This window comes from Ambystoma mexicanum, chromosome 10 (assembly GCF_040938575.1).
Source record: "Ambystoma mexicanum isolate Mex_15411 chromosome 10, UKY_AmexF1_1, whole genome shotgun sequence".
Classification (NCBI taxonomy): domain Eukaryota; kingdom Metazoa; phylum Chordata; class Amphibia; order Caudata; family Ambystomatidae; genus Ambystoma; species Ambystoma mexicanum.
The window spans coordinates 1480409788-1480431437 of NC_090932.1; the positions used below are offsets into that span (position 1 = coordinate 1480409788).

Here is a 21650-nt window from a genome sequence, read left to right on the forward strand (position 1 = left end):
AAAATAGGGAGTAAAATACTCCCACCTCAAAATCTTATCTGCAGTCTGTCTATGTTTATCATACTAATGATCTTGACTAGCGCCCAAAACGTGGTTCGAACATGTCATCTACGTAGACAAGGATCTTATATTTTTGTAAAGAGGAACTATTTGCACAAGTCTACTTCAGTGAGTGTGGTGATACATTCCTTTCTCGCATAGAGAACAGTACATCTACACACCATGGAAGGTTCCACCTGTTAATATCCCCTCAAAAATATTGCGATACAAAAATATCACCATGTTTTTGTGGCAATATTGAGCCATGGACCCTGCGGGGGACACCCCCGCAATCCCTGCATTATTTTTAAATGTGCGGGGGACACCCCTGCAACCCCCGCTTCCACAAATTAACCCCCCCCCAAAATATCGCCTATGGCGATACAAACAGCCATATGTACGCCGATATTTTTGGTGGGGATAATATGTAGGGATACCCCCATGGAAGTCTCTGCAGTGTTCTAAAATATGACTTGTCGTGTAGCGTGTATGCAGGGAGTGGAAAAATGCAACCTTTATAGTATTACAAAGCAATCAGAAGAGAAGAAACTGTACAAGGCTTTGGGGGGGTTCCATGGGTGATAAAAAAGGCAAGATTTACCTGAACACCCTTATGATTTCATATTGCTACAAGTTCTGAGTCAAGTCTGTATGTCCTTGTCTCCCTGACTTTACCCCACTCTTCTCCTTTCCCGCTCTCCTTAACCCCATTTCCTTTTCAACGTGCCACTTTGGGCGGGGGTACAATTCCCCTCTACATGGCAAGACTTGGTGCTTTAAAAACACCATAGTGGTCATGTTCACGGCATGAAAGACAACAAGCGTAACATATCATGTTGACATGGTTTCATTCGATGGTCACCAACAGTACAAATTCAATTCTACTATCCATTGTTGTTATAGAGTATGAAATAAAAAAAATGAGATCTTACCTTTATTAACACATTATCGAAGCTTGTTGGATTCATTACGTCATAACAAATTAATACTATGTCTGCATTCTGGTATGAAAGAGGGCGCAACCTATCGTAATCCTCCTGACCTGGAACAGAAAAAATAAGTCCTGTAATAAGCATTTGCATATAACAACACACACACATACGCCACAACTGTACATTTGATAAAGCCTTCTGTAGGTTTTTAGGGGTTGCATTAATAGAATGAATGAATTATAATATGCAACATCAACATGACATTGAGGTGGCCTCTGAGTACCATGACACCAAGATAAGACAATGCAAGGAACTAAGGCACGAGGTTGGGGCCTAGGCCTCTAGTCCTCAACAAAGACAGCTCAACATCATCCTCGGGCCCAACTTCCTACCTACTGAGGCGGGCATCTCATGATAAATGCCTTTGCACCAGGGCCTGCTGGCGCCTTGCCCTGCTCACCAGCCCTACCAGATAATGGGGAAGTTAATTTAATCCATTAACTAAATCTACAGTCTGTAGTCCCCAATCGGCAAAATGTGACAAATGCTAGGAACACTGAGTAGCAAGTTCAAATGCCTATTCAGTGAAATTGAATTGTCGTAATCAAATGTACATGTTATCCAAAAGACGTATAAATTCCGAAAGGAGCAACTGGATCAACAACCCACAATAATATCCAATGGGTATATATTTCTAAAACAAACCGTAAAGAACAGTGGGAGAGAAATCTGAGTGCATGCTGCTCCCACCATGTGCCACACTGCCATGCGCTCTAATGCGCTGTCATATGCCACTGCAGGCTTCCCCCACATCCTCGGCTATTGATTTAAAGGGAATCCGTGAGACCTTTAAGATATCATAAATCATCTACCAGGCATCCGGAGACTCCAGAATCAGGCCACTGATCCATGCTTGAGGGATGTGGGTAAGGTTACAATAGGACGATTTAGGGCAAAGGAACATATGCCAGAGATGGCGAAGCCTAAAGCATCTCTGGTGTTCCGGGCACCATAAGTCATAAGACTTTTCAATTTTCCCTCCTCTAGAACAAATGGTTCGCAGTGCGCAAAGTGCCAGAAGTAGGGAGCCGGCAGCGAGGATGGCCTCTAGGGAAGGGCCAGAGAAGCACGGTTTACACAGTCTGCATCAGGCCCGGAAGCCTAATCTGAGGATGTTCCTTCAGTGAATCCCATGCTGATGCTGATCTTACTGTCTTTGGTCAGGTCACACTCCCACACGTCCGCCTTACTCAATGTGTTCCATAGCAACCAACTTCTAGAGCATCCCACACTCTAGACTGGACATCAATCGCTACACTATAGTCTGTGTCCAGGGAAGGCATTGGTGTACTCCATGTACATGCACTTTACTGTATTAACCTTCCGCTGACTTGTTTGTGTCTTTATTACCACTGTCCAATTTATCTGTATTGCACGGCCACCATCTATGCTCTGTCATTTTGTAGTTTTCTCCTCACACTAGTGTCATATCACGTGACTCTGACACCTGCTTTGTGAGTTTTGTTTTCCATTCCCACTGAGTATGTGTGCTTTGCCCCCTCTTTTGCTCTACTAGCCTGTGTTCTATCCCACCACTCAGCTGCCCCACCCTCACTTCCTCCCTACACACCAGACCTGTGCACTCTCCCACGTCTTGATCCTACACACTGTCCCTCTCCAGAGCCTGTGTGCTGAGGTTTAAATACCTTGCACTGTGTAGTAAAAGACGTGAGTGATTTTCCAGTACAGGAACCGAGTTTGCAAGGCCACTAGGATTTAAACTGGGGCACACTATTCAAAAGAATACTGACTAACGCAATGCTGCCTGTGCAGTAGACCAGCTATATCTGCAGTAGGTATATAGACAGAGTGAACGACCTTCTCTTGAGGAACCTTGGATTCTCTCCATTTATATCCTAGGATTCACCGCTCCTACCGCCAGGTGAAAGACTTGCAGAATATATGAATGTAAGGCGGCAAATTAGGGCGCCGTTAGTAATTGGGGTGATCGTTGCGTCTAACACAGGATGCTCTCCACCTAAAATGGGTACTTACCCAGAGTTCCTCTCTTGTTTTTTCATATTTTCTGTGTCACCCTATGCCCCCTGCCATTTTGTTTTCAAGAGCACTTGATGCACAGCTCCTGCCTGGATCTGCTATACTTTCAAGAGCAAAACATGGACCAGAAGTTGCTTTTGTCTTGTTCAAGGTTGCCTCGGTTGGTATTTTACCAAACTAAAAGCTGTAATAGTCTACCCGCATTGGTGGAAAGTCTTTGTCATTAATTTGCTAAGTGTAGATAGTCTTTTACGAATTCAATGCTTAAATGCTTTGCCAGAATACAGTCATGAGGGCCGGCAAATAGGGAGGCATTGGTGTGATCGATGCGCCTTACTTGGGCTGCTCTCCACCCAAAATGGGACCTTACTAAGAGCTCCTCTGCTATGGTTGTGTATGTTATGTGTCACCCTATGCTTCTGAGTGTGTTGTGTATACTTGTATAGGAATGAAAGATAAACACGTCAATTCTTCCACATTCGGTGTTCATTTATAAATGGATATACCATAACTTTTTTTAAAACTTAGCATTGTACATACATTAACAGCAAAGCCTTTGTAAAACGTTAGCCACACTCTTCTGCAGTGAATGCAATACAATAATTCCTGTACCAAGATCAGCCCAAATCCCATGAGTTCATGGATGTCATTTGTGTGAAAGTAGGGGAAATCATTGCTACACCCAGACCCCTACTTGCAAACCCTCAGCCATTACTTGCAACCCATGTAAAATAACCAATCTGACCACTGATCTTTTAAAAGTCAGCGGGCCTCATTACAACTTTGGAGGTAGCCATGGTGCTATTAGCGCCATGGCTGCCTCCAAAATCGTGTCTGGGTCCGGCTTCCCTGAATGGGGAATTACCGGGCCATTCCGAGTTCGGAGGGCCCGGTAATTCCTCCTTCAGGGAACCCGGGCCCGGTCCTTCCCCATTCCCATTCGAGCCCCCATAGGGCTCAATGGGAATGGGGAAGGAGCTAACAACGGGCCCGTCAATTACGGCCGTTGTTGGCTCCCTGGTTCCCTCAAGGAACCTGCTATGGATGTTTGAAAAAACCAGACGTCCAGAGCGGGTCCCGCGAGGATACCTCGTAATAGTGCAGAGTGGGATTAACGGCGCCGGCACCGTTAAACCCATTCCACACTACTCGTATTGAGGCCCAGCAAGTCTTCGACCCTGCTACTGAAAGAATCAGAATGATGTCTGACTGCTGTCACATGTAGCCACAAAACGTGCTCAATGTAATGATAGCGCACACTGGAGATACAAAATGGCTCAAATGGGACACACCAACAAACACTAAATGTTCAAACTATTAATAACAATTTCATTAATGTCAAAAAAATAATAAAGTAATGTGATGACTGTACCTCAAAGACATGAGAAATAAACCCCCTGCCTGATGTACTGGCCTCGCTACATTCCAATGGCAAGACCGTAATCCCATGAGTTCCAAATAGGCTCAGGTACAAGTCAGGCACCGGTGGACAGGAGAGGAAATAAATCGGGTTTTACTATATCACAAAATTGACTGGTAGGTCCCAATGATCAGGTAATTAGCAAATGATGAGCTGTATCAACAGGTGGCTGGTATCCCATCAGACCACATGCAGTCAATGCCTGATCAGAGATGTTAACATTGCTCCAGGATGCGTGGCAGCACACCAGGCAGTACCTAGCCAGATCGCTTTGCAGCCATTTGGTGGAGAACTGGTCCACTGCGGTAATGTCGTGGCTCCCGGGGATGTTACATGATAATGTGGATGAAACATCTATTCATGTGGACGATCTGGGAAAAGAGTGAAATTGACAATGTATGGAGACGAGGAGGACGCAGAAGCCACCACAGAGACCGCACGGGTCCAGTATTCTGCAAGCAGAAATACATTTTGGAAATTGTCATAATGCTTCTTGTACAGCTGTGAATGCAGCAGAACACTGGATCAGAGTCTGACCTGTTCAATGAAGATGACCCTTAAGTTCTAGATGCACTATACCATCATTGGTGTCTTCTTTACTAAGTCTGGAATACACTATTGGTGGATGCAATGTTTAATCCTCTCATTTGTCTTTACTAAAATGCTTTTTTTCCCACGAGTACTTGTAGCCTATACCCTTCCACCTCCCCCACCCTAGTACTCGCCCGCCCGCTCGCTCACATGCTCTGAAGTATCCTATAGGCATGCAACGCTTTGTAAAACACTGAATAAATACACAAATAAATAAGTAATTTTTTAAAAATGGGCCCGTCTTTGCAAATGTAGAGGGTAAGGGTTTTCTTTCGGGTGGGGTCTTTGCATAGAAACCGTACCTTATGCATTCACAAAGCCAAACCGGGTATCGTTTCCAGTGCTTATTTGTATGTGCCCTTCTCCCAAACCCCCCCCTCCCACTTATGCATACCGCTCTCCAGCAATCAGGAATCAGAAATGATGCATACAGCTCTCCAGCATTCCGGAATCAGAAATGATGCATACAGCTCTCCAGCAATCAGGAATCAGAAATGATGCATACAGCTCTCCAGCAATCAGGAATCAGAAATGATGCATACAGCTCTCCAGCATTCCGGAATCAGAAATGATGCATACAGCTCTCCAGCAATCAGGAATCAGAAATGATGCATACAGCTCTCCAGCATTCCGGAATCAGAAATGATGCATACAGCTCTCCAGCATTCCGGAATCAGAAGTGGAAGCCACATATCCATAGCCGTGTCAAGGATTTCAATAATGAGTAGGTCACGCTGTCCATCGTCTAGCGTGTGGCAGGCCGCTCGCTCTTTGAAGCACGCTTGTCCTTGAGTAAACCTAATAACCTCATCATCTCTTCTATAGGCCATGGGCAGATGGATAGCTAGCTTGAGCACCTAACTTGGCAGTGGCATAACATAAAATGTGCTTCCTCTCGTGCAAACTGTTGTAGTGTTATAGTCACACTCCCTAGACACGGAGCTATCTTCATTTAGTCTTGGGGCGGCCCCAACCTTTCTTCATCAGCTCCCAGGGAGGTGTCCATGCCCCCACGCTACACCGTTTAATTCTCTTCTTGACCCACTTCAAACTTGATCCATCCCCACCCCCTTTTCCATCCCCCGCCTGTTATGTGACCCGCCTCTCTAATCAGCAACACTCTTTCTCCCACACTCCTACTGCCTGCCAGAGGCATAGCCAGGATTGTCTAGCAAATGGGGCCTGATGCTAATGTAGTTGGGCCCACTGCACTGACAAAAATATCTGTAAATGCCCACACAGCGCTGCTGAGTGGGCATTTACAGATTTTGGGTGGGCCTTGCTCCTCGGGCCCTACCCTGCCTACGCCTCTGCTGCCTCCACTGGGGCTGTGCTCAGACCGAGCCCTACTATCTACACTCCAGATCCCCCCTCCATTACCATTTCCCTGTCCCTCCCCACTGCCCCCCTCTCCACTGCCACCGGCTCCTGATGGGTTCCCTGCCCAATGCCACACATTCTGCCTCCTGATACCCTGCCAACTTTTGCACCTCTACTGGAAATTTGACCTATACCGGCTACCTCGTGATGTGCGCTCTCTAGCCTGGGTGCATCTATGGACCTGGCCCCCACCCAAGGAGGCGCTCCTTTGCCGTTCCCTTACCTGGGCCAGTGCCTTGCTTGTTCCCAAAGCAGCCCCAGTGTGGTTTGCCCCTGCTGGGGAAAAGTACACGCTGCACCTCCTAACGTCTGATCCCTGTCCCCTGCTTAGCAGAAATGCACACCGCTCCTGATCCATCTGTGTACCCTTCCTCGTCCCTAAAGCACGCCCCTCACCAGACTAACCTCCTCCTACCCTGAACCAGAGGGTCGGGCACCAACTCCACTAACTACCCTACCAAGCCAGTTGACCTCCTGTTTTAGAGGTTAACATATGATCATCACAGTGGCCACACCCCAGACATGTCCCGCCTCTACGAGCAGGAACTTCCAGTCCCAGTTGTCATCTCCCTAGATCCCTGTGCTAACTCAACTATCTTATTACCCCGGACGCTGCTGAGTATCAGGGGTCCATGTTACTCACCAGGCCTGCCATGACCCTAACACTACAATTAGCCCCAGCAACACATTAGAGTGGTCGCACGTTGTTGCCACAAAGTAAATTACTATGTGGTCATTTACTTTGTAGAAATGACATTAACAGTAAAAGGAGGAGTGGGCCGTGATTTGGGAGTAAGGGCTTACAGTGAAGGGCGAAAGAGGGCTGTGGGGGACTCTTCCCCCCCCCCATAAAAAAGAAAATTCGAAGTAAAGTGCAGAAGTAATTTCCATGAAGTAAATTACCACAAAATAATGTACTTCGTGGAAATGACATGGAGTCCATTAGATCACCCAGAATGTCCAGCCTGTGCACCCATACACTCTCTTCTGCACTCTTTGTTAACCCTAACTTCCCTGGCACATGCATCACTGGCCTGTTGTAGGTGAAGCAACAGGGAGCAACCTTAAGCGAGGTACGCCCGTAACGGCAGAGACAGGAAGGGGACGTCACGGGAGGAAGAGGAGGGCCTAGTAGAGCCCGGGAAATGGCAGTCAGATGTAGAGGGAAATAAAGAATGGTTATGCCCTCTGATGACTCGGTGTGATTTGTGCCCTTAGGGCTGAGCTGCCCACTCCATGCAATGCCACCTAGTCAGAGGGTGGCAACATGGCCTAGGCCCAAAGCCATCTCCTGGAAACGCCATGACGCGCAGTCTCATAGCCCCTGCTTCCCAGTTCTGGGGCGCAAAGTGCAGTGGGCTGCATGACCGAATTCCCCGGGAGGAGACGTGGGTGCCTCCTGGGGTGCCTTCCTGCAAGAGTTCCGGTCTATTGTAGTGACATTCCACAAATGACTCATACTTAGGTAAATGGTCTCACATGGATAATTAATAATGGGTAATTAAAAGGATAGAGTACAAGTTACCATCGCTTTGATCAGAGGTCCAATTACCATTATAAATCCTGTGTGATCTATTTCACCCACATACTTTGTCGCAGTGTTTCTTGCATGTTTGAAAAATGAAATTGAGCTTCGTCACGGGTTTCGAACCCGTGATGCCGCGCGTTGTTTTGATTCAAAGCCAAACCCGTTGGCCCTGAGCTATCCTCCTGCCCGTGAGTGCTATATTCAATCGGTTTTCTCCTCTGCACACACCCTGAAGAACTTGGCAACAACTTAGACACATTTGTCTGCAAGCCGGATGTCCAATGATGTATTCCCGCCCTGAACTCTCGCATCTGCTTCACTGAACACAGCAGCACACCGGTGTGCCCCTCCGTTGGTTGAAAGCAACTCAAGGCCGTGCTTTGCAAACATTGAAAAATGTTCAATATTTGTAGCAGGAAGAGCGAGGGGCTATCTGCTGGGGGTGGGCGGGGATTCGTAGGGATCATCAGAAGAGGGTTGTAATATTAGTTGAAGGGATGTTTACCTTCTTTTTGTTGGAGTGGAAGAACTGACCTCTTCTTTACTGAGCAGAAACAGAGCCCTGAGCAGTGCATGGCGTTCCCAGAGCACAGTGCCCCTGTCTACACCGCAAGGGAAAGCCCTCTCCCAAAACACTAGGACCTATTACACCTTTACCTGGGTTCAAGTTTCACAAATGATCACCAGATGTTAAATGCATCGAAATTGCCGTGTATTTCGCTTTTGCAGAGTAAAGGGATCTAATTTGCAGTTTATTTTGCGACTATTTGGACGCCATTTTTGAAAGAACTCTGTTAATTGCCCAAGTTTGGCATAAACAGTTGCAAGCACTTGCTTGTAATGCGTCACTGAAGGAAACGTTTAGGTGTAGAAAAAGTGACAGCACACACTCTTGGGCTCGTTGATGACATCCATGGAAATGACATAAAAAAACAAACTGATCCTGAAGGATGACGGGAAGAGGATAGAACAATCTTAGAAGGCTCTTAAAATAAATAACTTCGATACCACTCCCAGCAGTTACTGCACCACTGAATGACTAACTATTGTGGTGCTGCCCCTTTAAGAATATGTGTTATGACTTCATAATGACTGTCAATAAAAGAAGCCTCAGCAAGCACGTGCGCCAGAATGGCAGCAGACTCCATGAATGGGAATTCTGTCTCGTGTCTCATTTATTGGGCCTGCAGGCTAATGCCCTGTGATCATATGGCCCTGCTACCCTAGCCTGTAGGCTGACGCCGTGTGACCAGCATGCGAAACACCTGTGTACAGGCGCATTATAAATCATAACCTGGGAGCCCTCTGGCCACTGCCATGCTGTGTGACCACAGCCCAGTTGCGAGCCCGGGCACCCCCGGCAACTGATGTTTCGGCGGGCGAATGCGCGCGGGACGCAGCATGGCAGGCGCCGCCCCTTAGTGGGGGTTGCCGGGCCAGAGACCCTCCCCCCCCTGAGTCTCCGCCCTCCGGAGGCTTGCGGGGGGGAGGGGGTAACTCACGCTCACATGGGGGGGAGGGGCCGCCCGGAAGTGGCTGGGGTACCCAGGGAGTGATTGGGGGGGAGGGGGGTGGCCAGGGGGGGGGAACAGGAAGCCGGGGGGGGAAGACCCTACAAAAGGGCAAGGATCGTCGCGGGATCGATCTCTTCCTCCGGTTTCCTGTCCCCCTCCACGTGTTGGGACCTGAAGAAGTTTTCCCACCCGCCCTCCCTTTATGAAGAAATGTGTGGTAATTATTTTGCTTTCTTTCCAGGTCGCCCGGCGGAGTTACATTGCGATCCCTGTAGCAAAGCGCTGTCAGGCCCATAGGGGAATGCACAGCCAACAGATTAGATCTTACGGTGCCCCAGGAGTACTAGACTCAGGGGAGGCCCTGGGAAAAAGGGGAGGGAGATAGGGGTCTTGGAAACCATTCCAAACCCAAAAGAGAGGGCCGGGGGGGGGGGTCAAAAGAACGAAGCTCAAAATACAACAAAGGTATACAAGGGGAAGCCCTCCGGGGGGGGAAGGAATTGGGGGATGAGGGCCTCAAGTAGAGGCTGTGCTAGAGTAGAAGGTGGGACGGTGAGTCTCATTAGCAGGGGACACTAGTGCATATGGACATCGCAGGATGATGACCTTTTAGGCAGGGAGAAAGTGGTGGGTCGGCACCGGAGGTCGGGGCCGGCCGGGTGTATGTATGAGACATTGGGACACTGTCGGTGGTGTCTGTATAGGAATTTGCCAGTCGCCAGGCGCCAAGGGGCGGCCTGCGGTAGATAGAAGGGGGCCTGGGGGACGCAGAGAGGGGAGGGGGCGGGCAGAGCTGCATTCTGGGTCTATGGACCAAAGTTAAGAGGTGAACTACACGATACGGATGGGGGCAAATGGCAATCAGCGACAGATGAACACGGGGTAGAGAGAAGATAGTCAGGGCCGGGGTACCCCGGGAGGCGTCCGCTTGACGCCGACGGGGAGGGGGTGGGGGGCGACCCTAGGTAACCTCACACGGAGTAGAAGAACCTGTGGTGTGGTGAATTACGGATCGTATGTAAGATAACTCCAAGACTTTATGCAAAAATAAAGCTGCTGTGGCATTAACACTTCCAATCGTACAATTGTCTCCGCCTATTATTGCTTGCGCGGGGAAGGGGGAGGAATGAAGGCCGGCACGGGAGAAAGGGTGGGGGGGATGGCCGGGGGGGGAGGTGCCGGCCGACACAACACTGGGGCTACAGAATGGAGGGGTGGTGGGTGTGCAGTGAGGGGGGAGGCGAATGGCGTTAGGCTGCCCCCGCTAAGCTGTGGGATCACTGCAACCAGGGTGATCCTGGCAACACCAGGCTGTGCGATCATGGCAATATGGTTTCCCGATGGGTGCCCCAGCAACTGTCCGACTGGTCCGTGTACCAAACAGCCAGTCACAACAATGTTGACAAAGGACTCCGGACCCGCAGTGCTGATGCAGCCACATGGCTGCCTGCTGTGCCCTCCGTAATCAGCGTTTCGTGTTGGAGGTCGGAAGGAGAAGTGCTGTTGGCGTGATCTCCCGCGCTCTGATCTGCTGTTTGGGAGCTGCTGCTCCTGCCTGGAGAAGGAGAATGAAGGAGGTTGCCAGCGCCTCATTAAAGTGCCTGCAGCACTCCGGGCAGTGGTGGCCCCGCCTAATTCCTGCGGTGAGGAGCACTCTGCCGGATGCATACCAGGGCCGCATGTGCAGTGGGTTTTTTTTATCTGCTCCATGTACGGAGCTTAAAAAATAAAGAAACCGAAAGCAAGCAACACCGCTGCCCGCGTTCAGGTGCAACAAGCAGGCTCAATCCTGCAGCATTCTTGGGCCTCAGGAGGGGATTGATCGGTGCTCCGAGAGCTTTAAAAAAATGAGGAAGGTGAGGGTGCGGCCCAGCCCCTGCAAGCGGCAGTGCCAGCCTGCATTTTGCTTTGCCGCTGAAGCCCCCGGAGTGATCCCGGGCCAACTGGCGGTGAAGAATAAAGCACTGTGGAAAAAGGTAGATGAGTCGCACGGCTGGTGGCAGTGTAAATGCCTGCACTCTGCCGTGCCAGCGCTCATCTCCTCTGTGTTCCCGGGCCGGCGAGGCAGTGAACTGCAAGTGCTCCGTAGTAGGAGGCAGCTTTGGGGAAAAGATACCTGCCACTCCCCATACACCCGGGCCGGACCGGCAGTGAGTTTTTGGTGCGCTCTGTGGTCAGAGCAAAGAAAAACTATAGGGAGGGTTGAAGCGTTGTGAGGGAAGCAGCACGTGCTATGTTAATTAAATACATTTCCTGCCCGAAGGGGAGAAACGAAGAGGCCGTTCCCAGCCGACGTTATAATATACACACATCCTGCTTGGGGGAGAGGAAACGTGGCACGGCCACAACATCTGCCTGGTCCCTCGAGCGCTTCAATAAGGAAAGAAGAAGTACACACGGTTGTGCTCCGTGAAAGGCGGTATAAGAAACACGTGGCACAGCCCACGCTGCAGCCACACCGTTTGCCAGCAACTCCTGCCTGGGAATTGTGGCCCAGACACCCTGCCACCAGTGTCTCACTGCCTGCTCCACCATCAGCCGATGTGGCCTACAGCCGATGTGGCCCCTGTGTCCCCCGGGTACGGCTTTGCTCGTTCATGAACTGTACTCGCAACTATCCCGGACTAATATAAGTGTAAGGTCGAACTGGTTTCCTGCAGCCCCGCAAATGCTCAAAGAGGAATCAGTAAACATGTACTTTTGAGGATGTGAGCCTGCATGTCATTGATGTGCGTCAAGTGTTCTCAGTAATTAAGTGTGGGTGTGAAGCTGTGATCCTGCAGATTGTCGGCATGCTCAATATGGGTCCAGTAACTGACAATGGTGTCGTCTGTTGGTTGGAGTTTCCCTTCTCCCCGCTGAATCATGTTTTCTTTATAATGTGTTAGAACTGCCAACATGACACAAGCAGTTCACCAACTCAAACAGTCATTCACAAAATATGTAAAGAGGGGTTGGTGCATGTTTTAATGTTTGTAACTGAGTCCCAATGTATGTGGTTATTGTTTTACTCCCCAAATGGACCAAGTATTGCTGTTCATGACTGTTGATTTTGTTTGTTATGGAAAAGGTGGAGTATGGTGTTGCCCCTTTAAGAATATGTGTCATCACTTTGTCACGACTGACTGGCAATGAAAGGAGCCTCAGCCGGCACGTGTGTCGAACAGCGGCAGACTTCATGAATGGCACTTCTGCATTGTGTCTCATTTATTGGGCCTGCAGACTGATGTCATGTGATCACGGCCCTGCTACCCTGGCCTACAGGCTGATGATGTGTGACCATGGTACTGCGGCCACCACTGATCTGGGTACCTCCAGATCAGTATTTGTAACCTGGGAGCCCCCATGCCCTTGTCAAGCTGTGTGACCACAACCCAGTTACGAGTCCGGGAGCCCCCGGCAACTGATATCCATCCGTGTGAGGACTGCAATCAGGGTGATCCCTGCAACAGCCCCAGCCCGTGTGACCACAGCAATATGGTTCCCTGCTGGGCTCCCCCAGCAACTGTCCGGCTGGCCTGTGTGCCCACGAGCCAGTCACAACAACTATATGTTTGTTGCTCATTTCCGCTGGAGCGGGTGATGTCCAACAATATCAGTGCTGCTCAGGAGCAAGGAACTCAGCGGAACTGAGCATGAGGAAGCTGAGAGTGGTGGTTTCTACAGAAGTCCTGGAGTTCCCTTTGCCCCTTTGCTGCCCTCTTGTGATCCCCTAATGACATCGATGTTCAACAACATCATTTTACTCAAAATGTCTTCTTTAAAACGTCAACTATAAACCTAATGAGTGTGTTTCAACATTTTAGCCCTACAAATTGAGTGGATTTTTCAGGAATACTGCTGGAGGAAATTACCACAACCGTTGGAGGTATTCCTTAAAGTCCACCCTATTAAATGTTTTCACTGCCCCAGTGGTATTGCAGGAATACTGCCAGAGGTATTCCAGAAACACCACTTGCTATTTTTTCTAAACATTCCCACACTCATTTTGATGCTAGACATTGTTAGTGTACATTGATGGTTTGCTTGGCTACAGTAAAGTTTGATTTGATGCACAAAAGGGTCAGTTCTAATCCGTTCATGGATTACCTCAGGAAAATGGTGAGAGATGCTCACTTTTTGACCCCTTCCAATGCCCTCAATCAAAAGGATTTTCCTCAGTTTTCAAAGGAACAAGAAAAAGTGTAAAACATTTCTGTGAACTTTTAAACATCTTTTACCCTCAACTCTGGACTTGCAAATGGGAATGCCACCTTGTAATCATTTTGTTTGATTTGCCTATTTATATAGCACACAATGACCCAAACAGGCATCACAGTGGTGGCAGTTATGAGGTGGGTGGGACATAGTGGAAAATAATTGTTTTAAAGTGCTTCTGCAAAGAAAGGAGCTGGTCGACACTGCATAACTGCATTTTCATTTTGGACTGTTGAGCAGACTGTGGGGCTTTTGGGAGACAGCAGGGAAACCTTTGGGAGAAACCGGCAGGAATTCCAGCCAGACCAGTGCATGCCTGAGAAAAGTGTTGGCCTGCCACAATGGGCCCTGCCTTCAACAGACAAAAGTCTCAGCAGGCCACTGAGCACAGCACCTGAATATGAGAGAGTGAGGTTTGAGGCATTATTCAGCTTGCCAACCAACATACGAAGGAAGGTAATGGCCCAAAATGTCACCCTCATAATTGCGACGGCCAAAATTTCGGACTTTTTTATTTTTCATATATATGTTGGGGGAGGGGTATGTGATATTATAGTAATATGGGAGGGTGTGGGGGCCTTCCCGCCTATATCTATGTGGTGCAAAGGGGGTTACATTTTTTTTTTTTTAAAGTCAGCATTTTCGGCCATCGCAATTATGGGGGTTGCAGTGATCACATAAATCCCTAAGGAAGGTGAAATGGGTGACTGCGGCCTTCACATTTCAAGCAGCCCTTTGAACCAAACGTTCTTGTTGCCCATAATCCTTAGCAGCTATGTCTGGAGTTCCTAGACTGCCTCTTTCCCCCAATCTGTCAACTAGCAGATGCTTGTCTTTGCTCCTCATGGGATATACAATGTATCTGTTTGAGGCAGAGACAGAGGGGGTCATTACGACCCAGGCGCTAATTGCGCCAACTTTACCACCATGGTGTAAACTACGTTTACACCATGGTGGATGGCGGATTTACCGCCCCATTCCAAGGTGAGTGGGCGGTAAATCCCCATTTCCCATTTTCCCTTCCCCATTCCCATTTTTGCCCCATAGGGCATAATGGGAGTGGGGAAGGCGCTAATTACGCCACCGTAAATTACGGTGGCGTAATTAGCATCATGGCAGGTTAGCGCCATGGATTTTAACGGCTGCTAAAAGCTAAAGCTAAAAGCAGCCGTTAAAATCAGAATCAGGCGTTAAGGGTTAACAACGGCGTTAACCCTTAATGCCTGGGTCGTAATGAGGCCCAGAAACAGAGAGAGTGTGAGGGGGGATTGACGGGCAACATTGTGAGCTAGAGAAACGGGTCCTGTCTGGATATGGCCAGGGGTAGGAGTGCAGGATCTCTGATTGTTTTGTCTTCTAAGCCTTACTTCCCTTCCCCCGACTAATTGACTCACTGCTAAGGTCTCCTAGAACCTTACACTATAACGGAAATACCATGAATGCTGCCGCGACCCTAACTGTTAGCACTTCCACACTAACCGAACCACGACTAAGCGCTCCTCGTTAACCATATCACACTCTCCCACATCAGAGGCTAACCCGACCCAAAGCTGTACTCCATCGGATCTCTGACTCTTTCTTATGGATTAAATATTCCCAGGTTTCCCAGCCAAACTCATAGAAAGCAGACAGACACACAAGAAGTGGGCATGTGCAACCTGCACCCATCAACACCACAGGTTTCGCATCTGCCTCTCCCACTGCCCCACTAATGATCACCAATCCCTCTTTTCTATTACAGAGCCATGCGCAGTAAGGCCACGAATAGTGGAAGAATGTTGCTATACAGGGCCACATACATTACATTACCTCCTCTGGTTGGGCATTCCAGTGTTTTACAATCTGGGCCTGAAAAAAGCAACGCAGGGCATATGTTCTCTTAAAGCGAGGAGATAGCCGATATTTATGGATGAACTATGAGTCCACTGACAAGGGTTGGTGATTATCCTGGTGGACATATTTTACAGTAGTTTCCAGCAAAAGGCTCAGGTGCGCACCCAAAAACAGAACATTACAATAGTCGAATTTGGTTTCATGTGGTCCTGGGTGTTTGGAAATTTGGGAAATTGTGCTTTAAGAACATTTAGTTCTTTAAACCAGGAGTTGCCAATAATAGGGATTCAGTTTTAGATTAATTAATCTAAGCCAAGTGTCCCTCATCCAACCTCCTTTTGTGCTACATAGAGTCTGACTACGAGTAAGGTTAGGCATAGAGTAGCCTGCAAGCCCACGGGCAACTCTCAAACCAACCTAGCTTGTAGGGTTTCTAGGCTTAGGGTATGCACCAAGCCCACCCGCACCCTAGCCTGCCCACTTCCACTGCTAATAGAAATCACAAACTCAGCTCTCGCACCATCATCAAATATGCACCATCTCACTACACCACAACCAAGCTCCCTCTCAATCAGCAAGCCCCTCTACGCAGGCCACCCAACCTGGGTCTCCTCACCCAACCCACCTGCACACCCTCTCCCCTCAACGCCGCTCCTCACCACTCCAACTCCGCCCCAGCCACCACCCTCCCCCGTCCCGCCAGCACCCCCCACCCCACTGCCGCCTCCAAAAAATACATCCCCACCCAGGCTCTTAAATGTGCTCTCATTAACGCCCGCTCCCTCCCCGGCCATGCCCTCGAGATAAACAACCTCATCAACACCCATGACTTAGACATACTTGCCGTTAGGGAATCCTGGCTCCCCAAGGCATCTGGCCCAGCCATCTCCCTTGCCCTCGCGCAGGGTTACTCTATCCTTCGACAGGACCGTCAGCTCTCAAAAGGCAGAGGTGTAGTCCTTTTATCTAAGGATACTCTCTCCATTAGGCAGTGCAATCACCCTTGGAAAGGTAACTCCGACCTCCTCTTAGCCAAACTGTCCCTATCATCCAACTGTACCTTTGTATACATCATCTACAGGCCTCCAGGCACAGCCCCGATTTCCAAGGGCATCTCCTCCATATTCTAGGTAACAACCTAAAAATCTCCACAAAAGCTATTTTACTCAGAGACTTCAATCTAAGTCTCAACGACCCGAAAGACAAAGCTGCCTTAGCCCTAGCCAAAGATCTTAAAGACCTTTGTTTCTCCCAAAAAGTCACAAGCCCAACTCATTGTAAAGGGTCCCCCTCGACTGGATGGCAGACCTCAACTGCTCATCCACTATTGTGTCCAACACAGCCTACCCATGGACTGATCAAAATTACATCCTTTTCACAGTTCCCACCGATCCCACCACCAAAGTACTCTCCTACGCTCATCTATCCATGGTAAGAAGCTCCAAATAATGTACTAAGGACAACCTTCATCCCTTTCTCAATGTCTCAGAACTTAAACCTCCCTTCGCAAGCGACCCCAGCTCGCTCGCTGACATCTAATCGCACACCCTCACTAGAGCCATTGACGCCATAGCTCTGATCGAAGCTAAAAAGGAAAAAAGTCCATGCACACCAATTCTTGGTTCACTGAAGACTTACTAGCCCTTCGCACCAGCAAACGTCTAGCTCTAACCAAATGGCAGGCTAAGCCTAGTGACACCACTTTGGAGGAATGCAAAAAGCTATCTACGCAATATAAAAAAGACATATTCAAAGCCAAGTCCAACTCCTTCAATCACTGTATCACCAATGCCAACTCCGAATCTAAGGAAATGTTCTCCATCTTTAACGGCCTTATCACTCCTTCCACCAGCCCCAATGAGATCATCAAAGACGAAGCCTGGTGCTCCAGCATACAGGCAGCCCTGCTAAACAAAATTAAACTTCTCAGAGACAAAATTCAATCCCAATGTAAAGCACTCCCTAAACCTGTCCATCAGGCACCACCCCCCACAAACCTCCTACCCCTCTCTTCTCTTTCAGAGACGTCTCAGAACCAGAAGTCATAAATCTCCTCCAACATCTCAAACCATCCACGTGTAAAGGGGACAGCTGCCCCCCCCAACATTATCAAAGGCTGCGCCGAATCCCTGGCTCCTCTCATCATGGGATTCATCAGTGCCTCCTTTACCACAGGTTCGGTCCCATCCAACCTAAAGGAAGCCTGGGTCCGCCCCCCTTTTTAAAAAACCATCCCTGTATCCCACCTCCCCAAATAACTACCGCCCTATCACCACCGTCCCTTTCCTTCTCAAGATCCTAGATAAAGCAGCCCACAACCAGACCCAACACTTCTTAGCGTCGAACGCCATCCTAGGCAAAATCTGGTTTCTGGAAAGGCCACGGCACTGAAACCGCCCTGCTACATCTTAAAAATCAAATAACTGAGATAATGGACATGGGCAAACCAGCACGTCTGCTGCTACTAGATCTCTCAGCAGCGTTTGATCTCGTTGATCATCAAATCCTGACCTTCCATCTCACCAACGCAGCTCACTTCTCGAAACAGGCCTCCTCCTGGATAACTTTTTTCCTGGAAGGCAGAGCCATGAAGGTCTTCTCGGACCAGGCTAATGCAGCACCCGCCACCATCCACTGCAGAGTTCCCCAGGGCTCCTGTGCAGCACACACTCTCTACAACCTGTTTACAAAGCCACTATTCGACAAACTGGACTCTCTCCGCATAGCTTGCACTAACTATGCCTACGATACGCAAGTCCTCCTCCCTCTCACTGGATTCTTTGACCAAGATTCAGCAGCCCTCCTCCAAATATATTCCACCATTCAAGCTTGGATGGCTGTCAAAGGGATGTGCCTCAATGGAGACACGACAGAGATCATCCTCTTAGGCCCCAAAGAAACCTCTCTAAACTAAACCAAAAATACTGCAATTTCACCATTGATAACACCACTATTTCTGTCTCCTCCTCTGTGAAGACCCTTGGAGTCTTCCTAGACTCTACCCTGTCAATGACACGACAGGTAAAGGCCATTTCCTCTGCCTCCGCCCCACCACCAAACAAATCATATGTATGCCGGAGAGGAAGAGCTGAATGCAACTCCTCCCTTTGCGCCAGAATGGATTTTCATGCTGCGCAAATGCTGGTGATCCCTATGGGGTCAGCAGCTTTATGCACTAGCAGAAAGTAGGCAGAACCGATGGGGATTTATTGTACATGCTGCCTGCCAGGCTCTTATGGCAGGCAGCGTGTACAATTACAATTGAATCCTGCCCAACATGCTTGCATTAATTGTATGCACCACTTGCCATGCTCGACACACAAGCAGGGTTGAATTGTAACTGCGAGTGCCGAATGCCATGTCGAGCATGCCAAGCTGTGCTTACTTACTTCGCACTGCGATGTGCAAAGGTACAGGGAAAAAGGTGGCGTACACAGGTGTAAGCCACCTTTTGCCCTGCACTTTTGAACTCCACTGTGAAAATGGTAAAAATTTGGCAGTGGTGAGCCGCCTATGTGTATGTCAACACATAACGGCTCCCTGCTGCCAAATTAAAACCTAATGGAGCTCCTGTTGGTGAAAAGTGTAAAGTTAGATTACTTTCAACTTGTCAGTCCCTCTGCTGCAGAAGTTCAGGGCCAGTTTTCAACCATCCTACCTTTACAAAATAAATCCAGTACAGCCAGTAAGATGGCCCAATGAGTTCAACCCTTGTCTCAGAGGTATTTGTGCAACCCGCAGTCACATGTTTTACTCCTAGCAGGGACAAATGGGACCTGCAGATTTCTAGGGTGGATTAATTCCATTAAGGGCCACCTGTAATTATCTTCAGTCTGATTTTGAGCATGGTGGGAATACTGCATGCCGTGATCACCGCACTTTTTGTTTGCCGGCAATGAAAGATGCTGAAAAACTGAACATCACGGACGCCCAACATCTCACCATCTTTGCCATGTCATTCACAAAATAGTCAGGATTTAACAAAAATGTCTACAGTAGCAGTATGAATTGATAATGTTTAGCATCGATGTCCATCCTCAAAATGTGGTGTAAGGGTTACAGGTTGGGCTGGTAAGGTTTCCCTTTGCTTGTTGACCTTACTGGATCCTTCATCAAGCTTCATCACTGCGGACCATTGGGTAATAGCTCCTCCCAGGACACACCCTACTTACTCATTGGTGGTTTTGGTCAGACTGCCACCCTCTCTCTTAACTCTCTCATATTATACAGACTCCCCTGTAAGGCCCTCCTTTGTTGAGTCACTGGCTGATTTGGGTGCAAAAAGCCTTAATCTTCTTTGGCTTGACAGTACTCCTTCAATAATTCCATTTTTGAAAAAAGAAGTCCTCAACTCTCACTATCTTTTAACCCATCTGAAAATGATTTGTACCAATGGGTCTCCTCCGTTCGCTAACGGGCCATACAAGTGATGTTGATTATTCTGCACCAGATGCAGTTAAGTAGTGGACCTACCAGTATTAGTAAACTAATGTTTATTATGCGCAATCATTAACACAAGTGATCATTTTCAAGGCACTATAACACACATATCAAACAACATATATGCACAAAATAGATACAATTCTAATCATCACGAAAAAGATACAACACTTAAAAAACGAATCGAGAAACCCAGGAAAAAAGAAATATGTCTCAAAACTAATCCAGGTTAGTGAAAAATTAATCTAAACAATTAATATGTAGTGCTTCAGCCTCTTTTCAAAACAACCAAAAGAAGTACAAAGTCTTATATCTTGAGGAAGGATGTTCTAGATTTGACTTCCTATAACTCACAGTCATTTACCATCTGTCCTCACTTTGCAGAACCTATGTCCTTTACTTCAGCTGCAAGGACTGAACAGGAACATATTGTTCAAACAAATGTACCAGGTACTGAGGGACAGCACCACTCAGGGCCTTCCAGATCAAAGGCAACACTCAACATTTAGCAAGTGTGTCTATTGGAAACTAGCCCAGTGACTCAGGAGCTGGAGAGATATGGGCAGAGTCTGAATATGCTGGATGTTGCCTAGGCAGCAACATGGCTATTCATTAGGTGCTGATTCCAAGGTAGAATGAGATACAGTGTTGCAGCTTGGATAGTGCCACTGCCTGCACTAGGAGCACCTGTTGCGGAATGCATAATAAAGGTCATATCTAACGCTCTAACGCACGAAACATCAGGAAGCTACAAACTATTCAAAACAATGCAATCGGGGCCGCCCTCAACATCCCTAAAAACGAACATATCTCCCCAGCCAGGCGCAATCTCCACTGGTTACCCGTGCAAAACCGTATCAATTTCAAAGCCCTATCAGTAACACACAAATGCTGGTCCAACAGCACCCTGATCTACCTATCCAACCAAACCTTCAGAGCCCAGTCCAACAGACATACCAGTTCAGCCTACTCACACCTCCTCACCATCCCTAGATTTAAACGACAAAAAGCCGGAGGCTGTAGTTTCCCGGTGTTTGCGGCCAAACAATGGAACTCCATGCCGCTGGCAATAAGAGCGGACCCCTCACTTTGGTCCTTCCGCAAAGGCCTCAAAACCTGACTCTTTGGTCAAAATTCTTAAAACTTGCCTGATTTGCACCTGTTTAACCTTGTACTCACTGCAACGTATGTCATCTCTGTAACCTATGTGAGCAATGTATTTTAATGTAATCACGGTAAGCAATTGATCTCCCATGTAAGTTTATGTTCAGCGTTTGCATCACCACTGCAAACAACCTTCTGTAACCATCCTCTTAAGTTAAAGCGCCTAGATGCCCCCAATAAATATCCTTCTGATACTATGCTGGTAAATATGGCCAGTCTTGGTAACAATGGCTAGTGGAGGAGAGAGGGACAAAGGACTGTCAAACAGGACACCTGCATTTCTAACAGTATCCACCGCAGATGGAGGCAGGCCTAGAAGTTTGGCCATGAAAAAGAAAGTTACCTGGACCAACCACACTCCCATCTGTTACTTAATTCCACTACTGATTGCCTGGATGCGGTTAAGTACCGCTACCCATCTTCTCTTCCCCACTTGACTGGCAGAGAAGTGACCGTTGATCATTTTCTGAAACTCTTTTGAAGCAGCCCCCTACCAGCTTGTGCTAAAACACCTGATGAGTCCTATCTGTAATCGACCCCAGCCACTAGCACTG

General features: G+C 48.2%; 1 protein-coding gene across 1 annotated transcript in view; it reads right to left on the reverse strand.

The window, feature by feature from the left end:
- The window catches only part of RHOF (ras homolog family member F, filopodia associated), a 312658-nt gene that overhangs the window by 29359 nt on the left and 261649 nt on the right, over nucleotides 1–21650 (reverse strand). Inside the window, exon 3 of the mRNA XM_069619588.1 lies at nucleotides 972–1081. Coding sequence (XP_069475689.1) covers nucleotides 972–1081 — 110 coding nt within the window. The remainder of the gene's footprint in view (nucleotides 1–971; nucleotides 1082–21650) is intronic.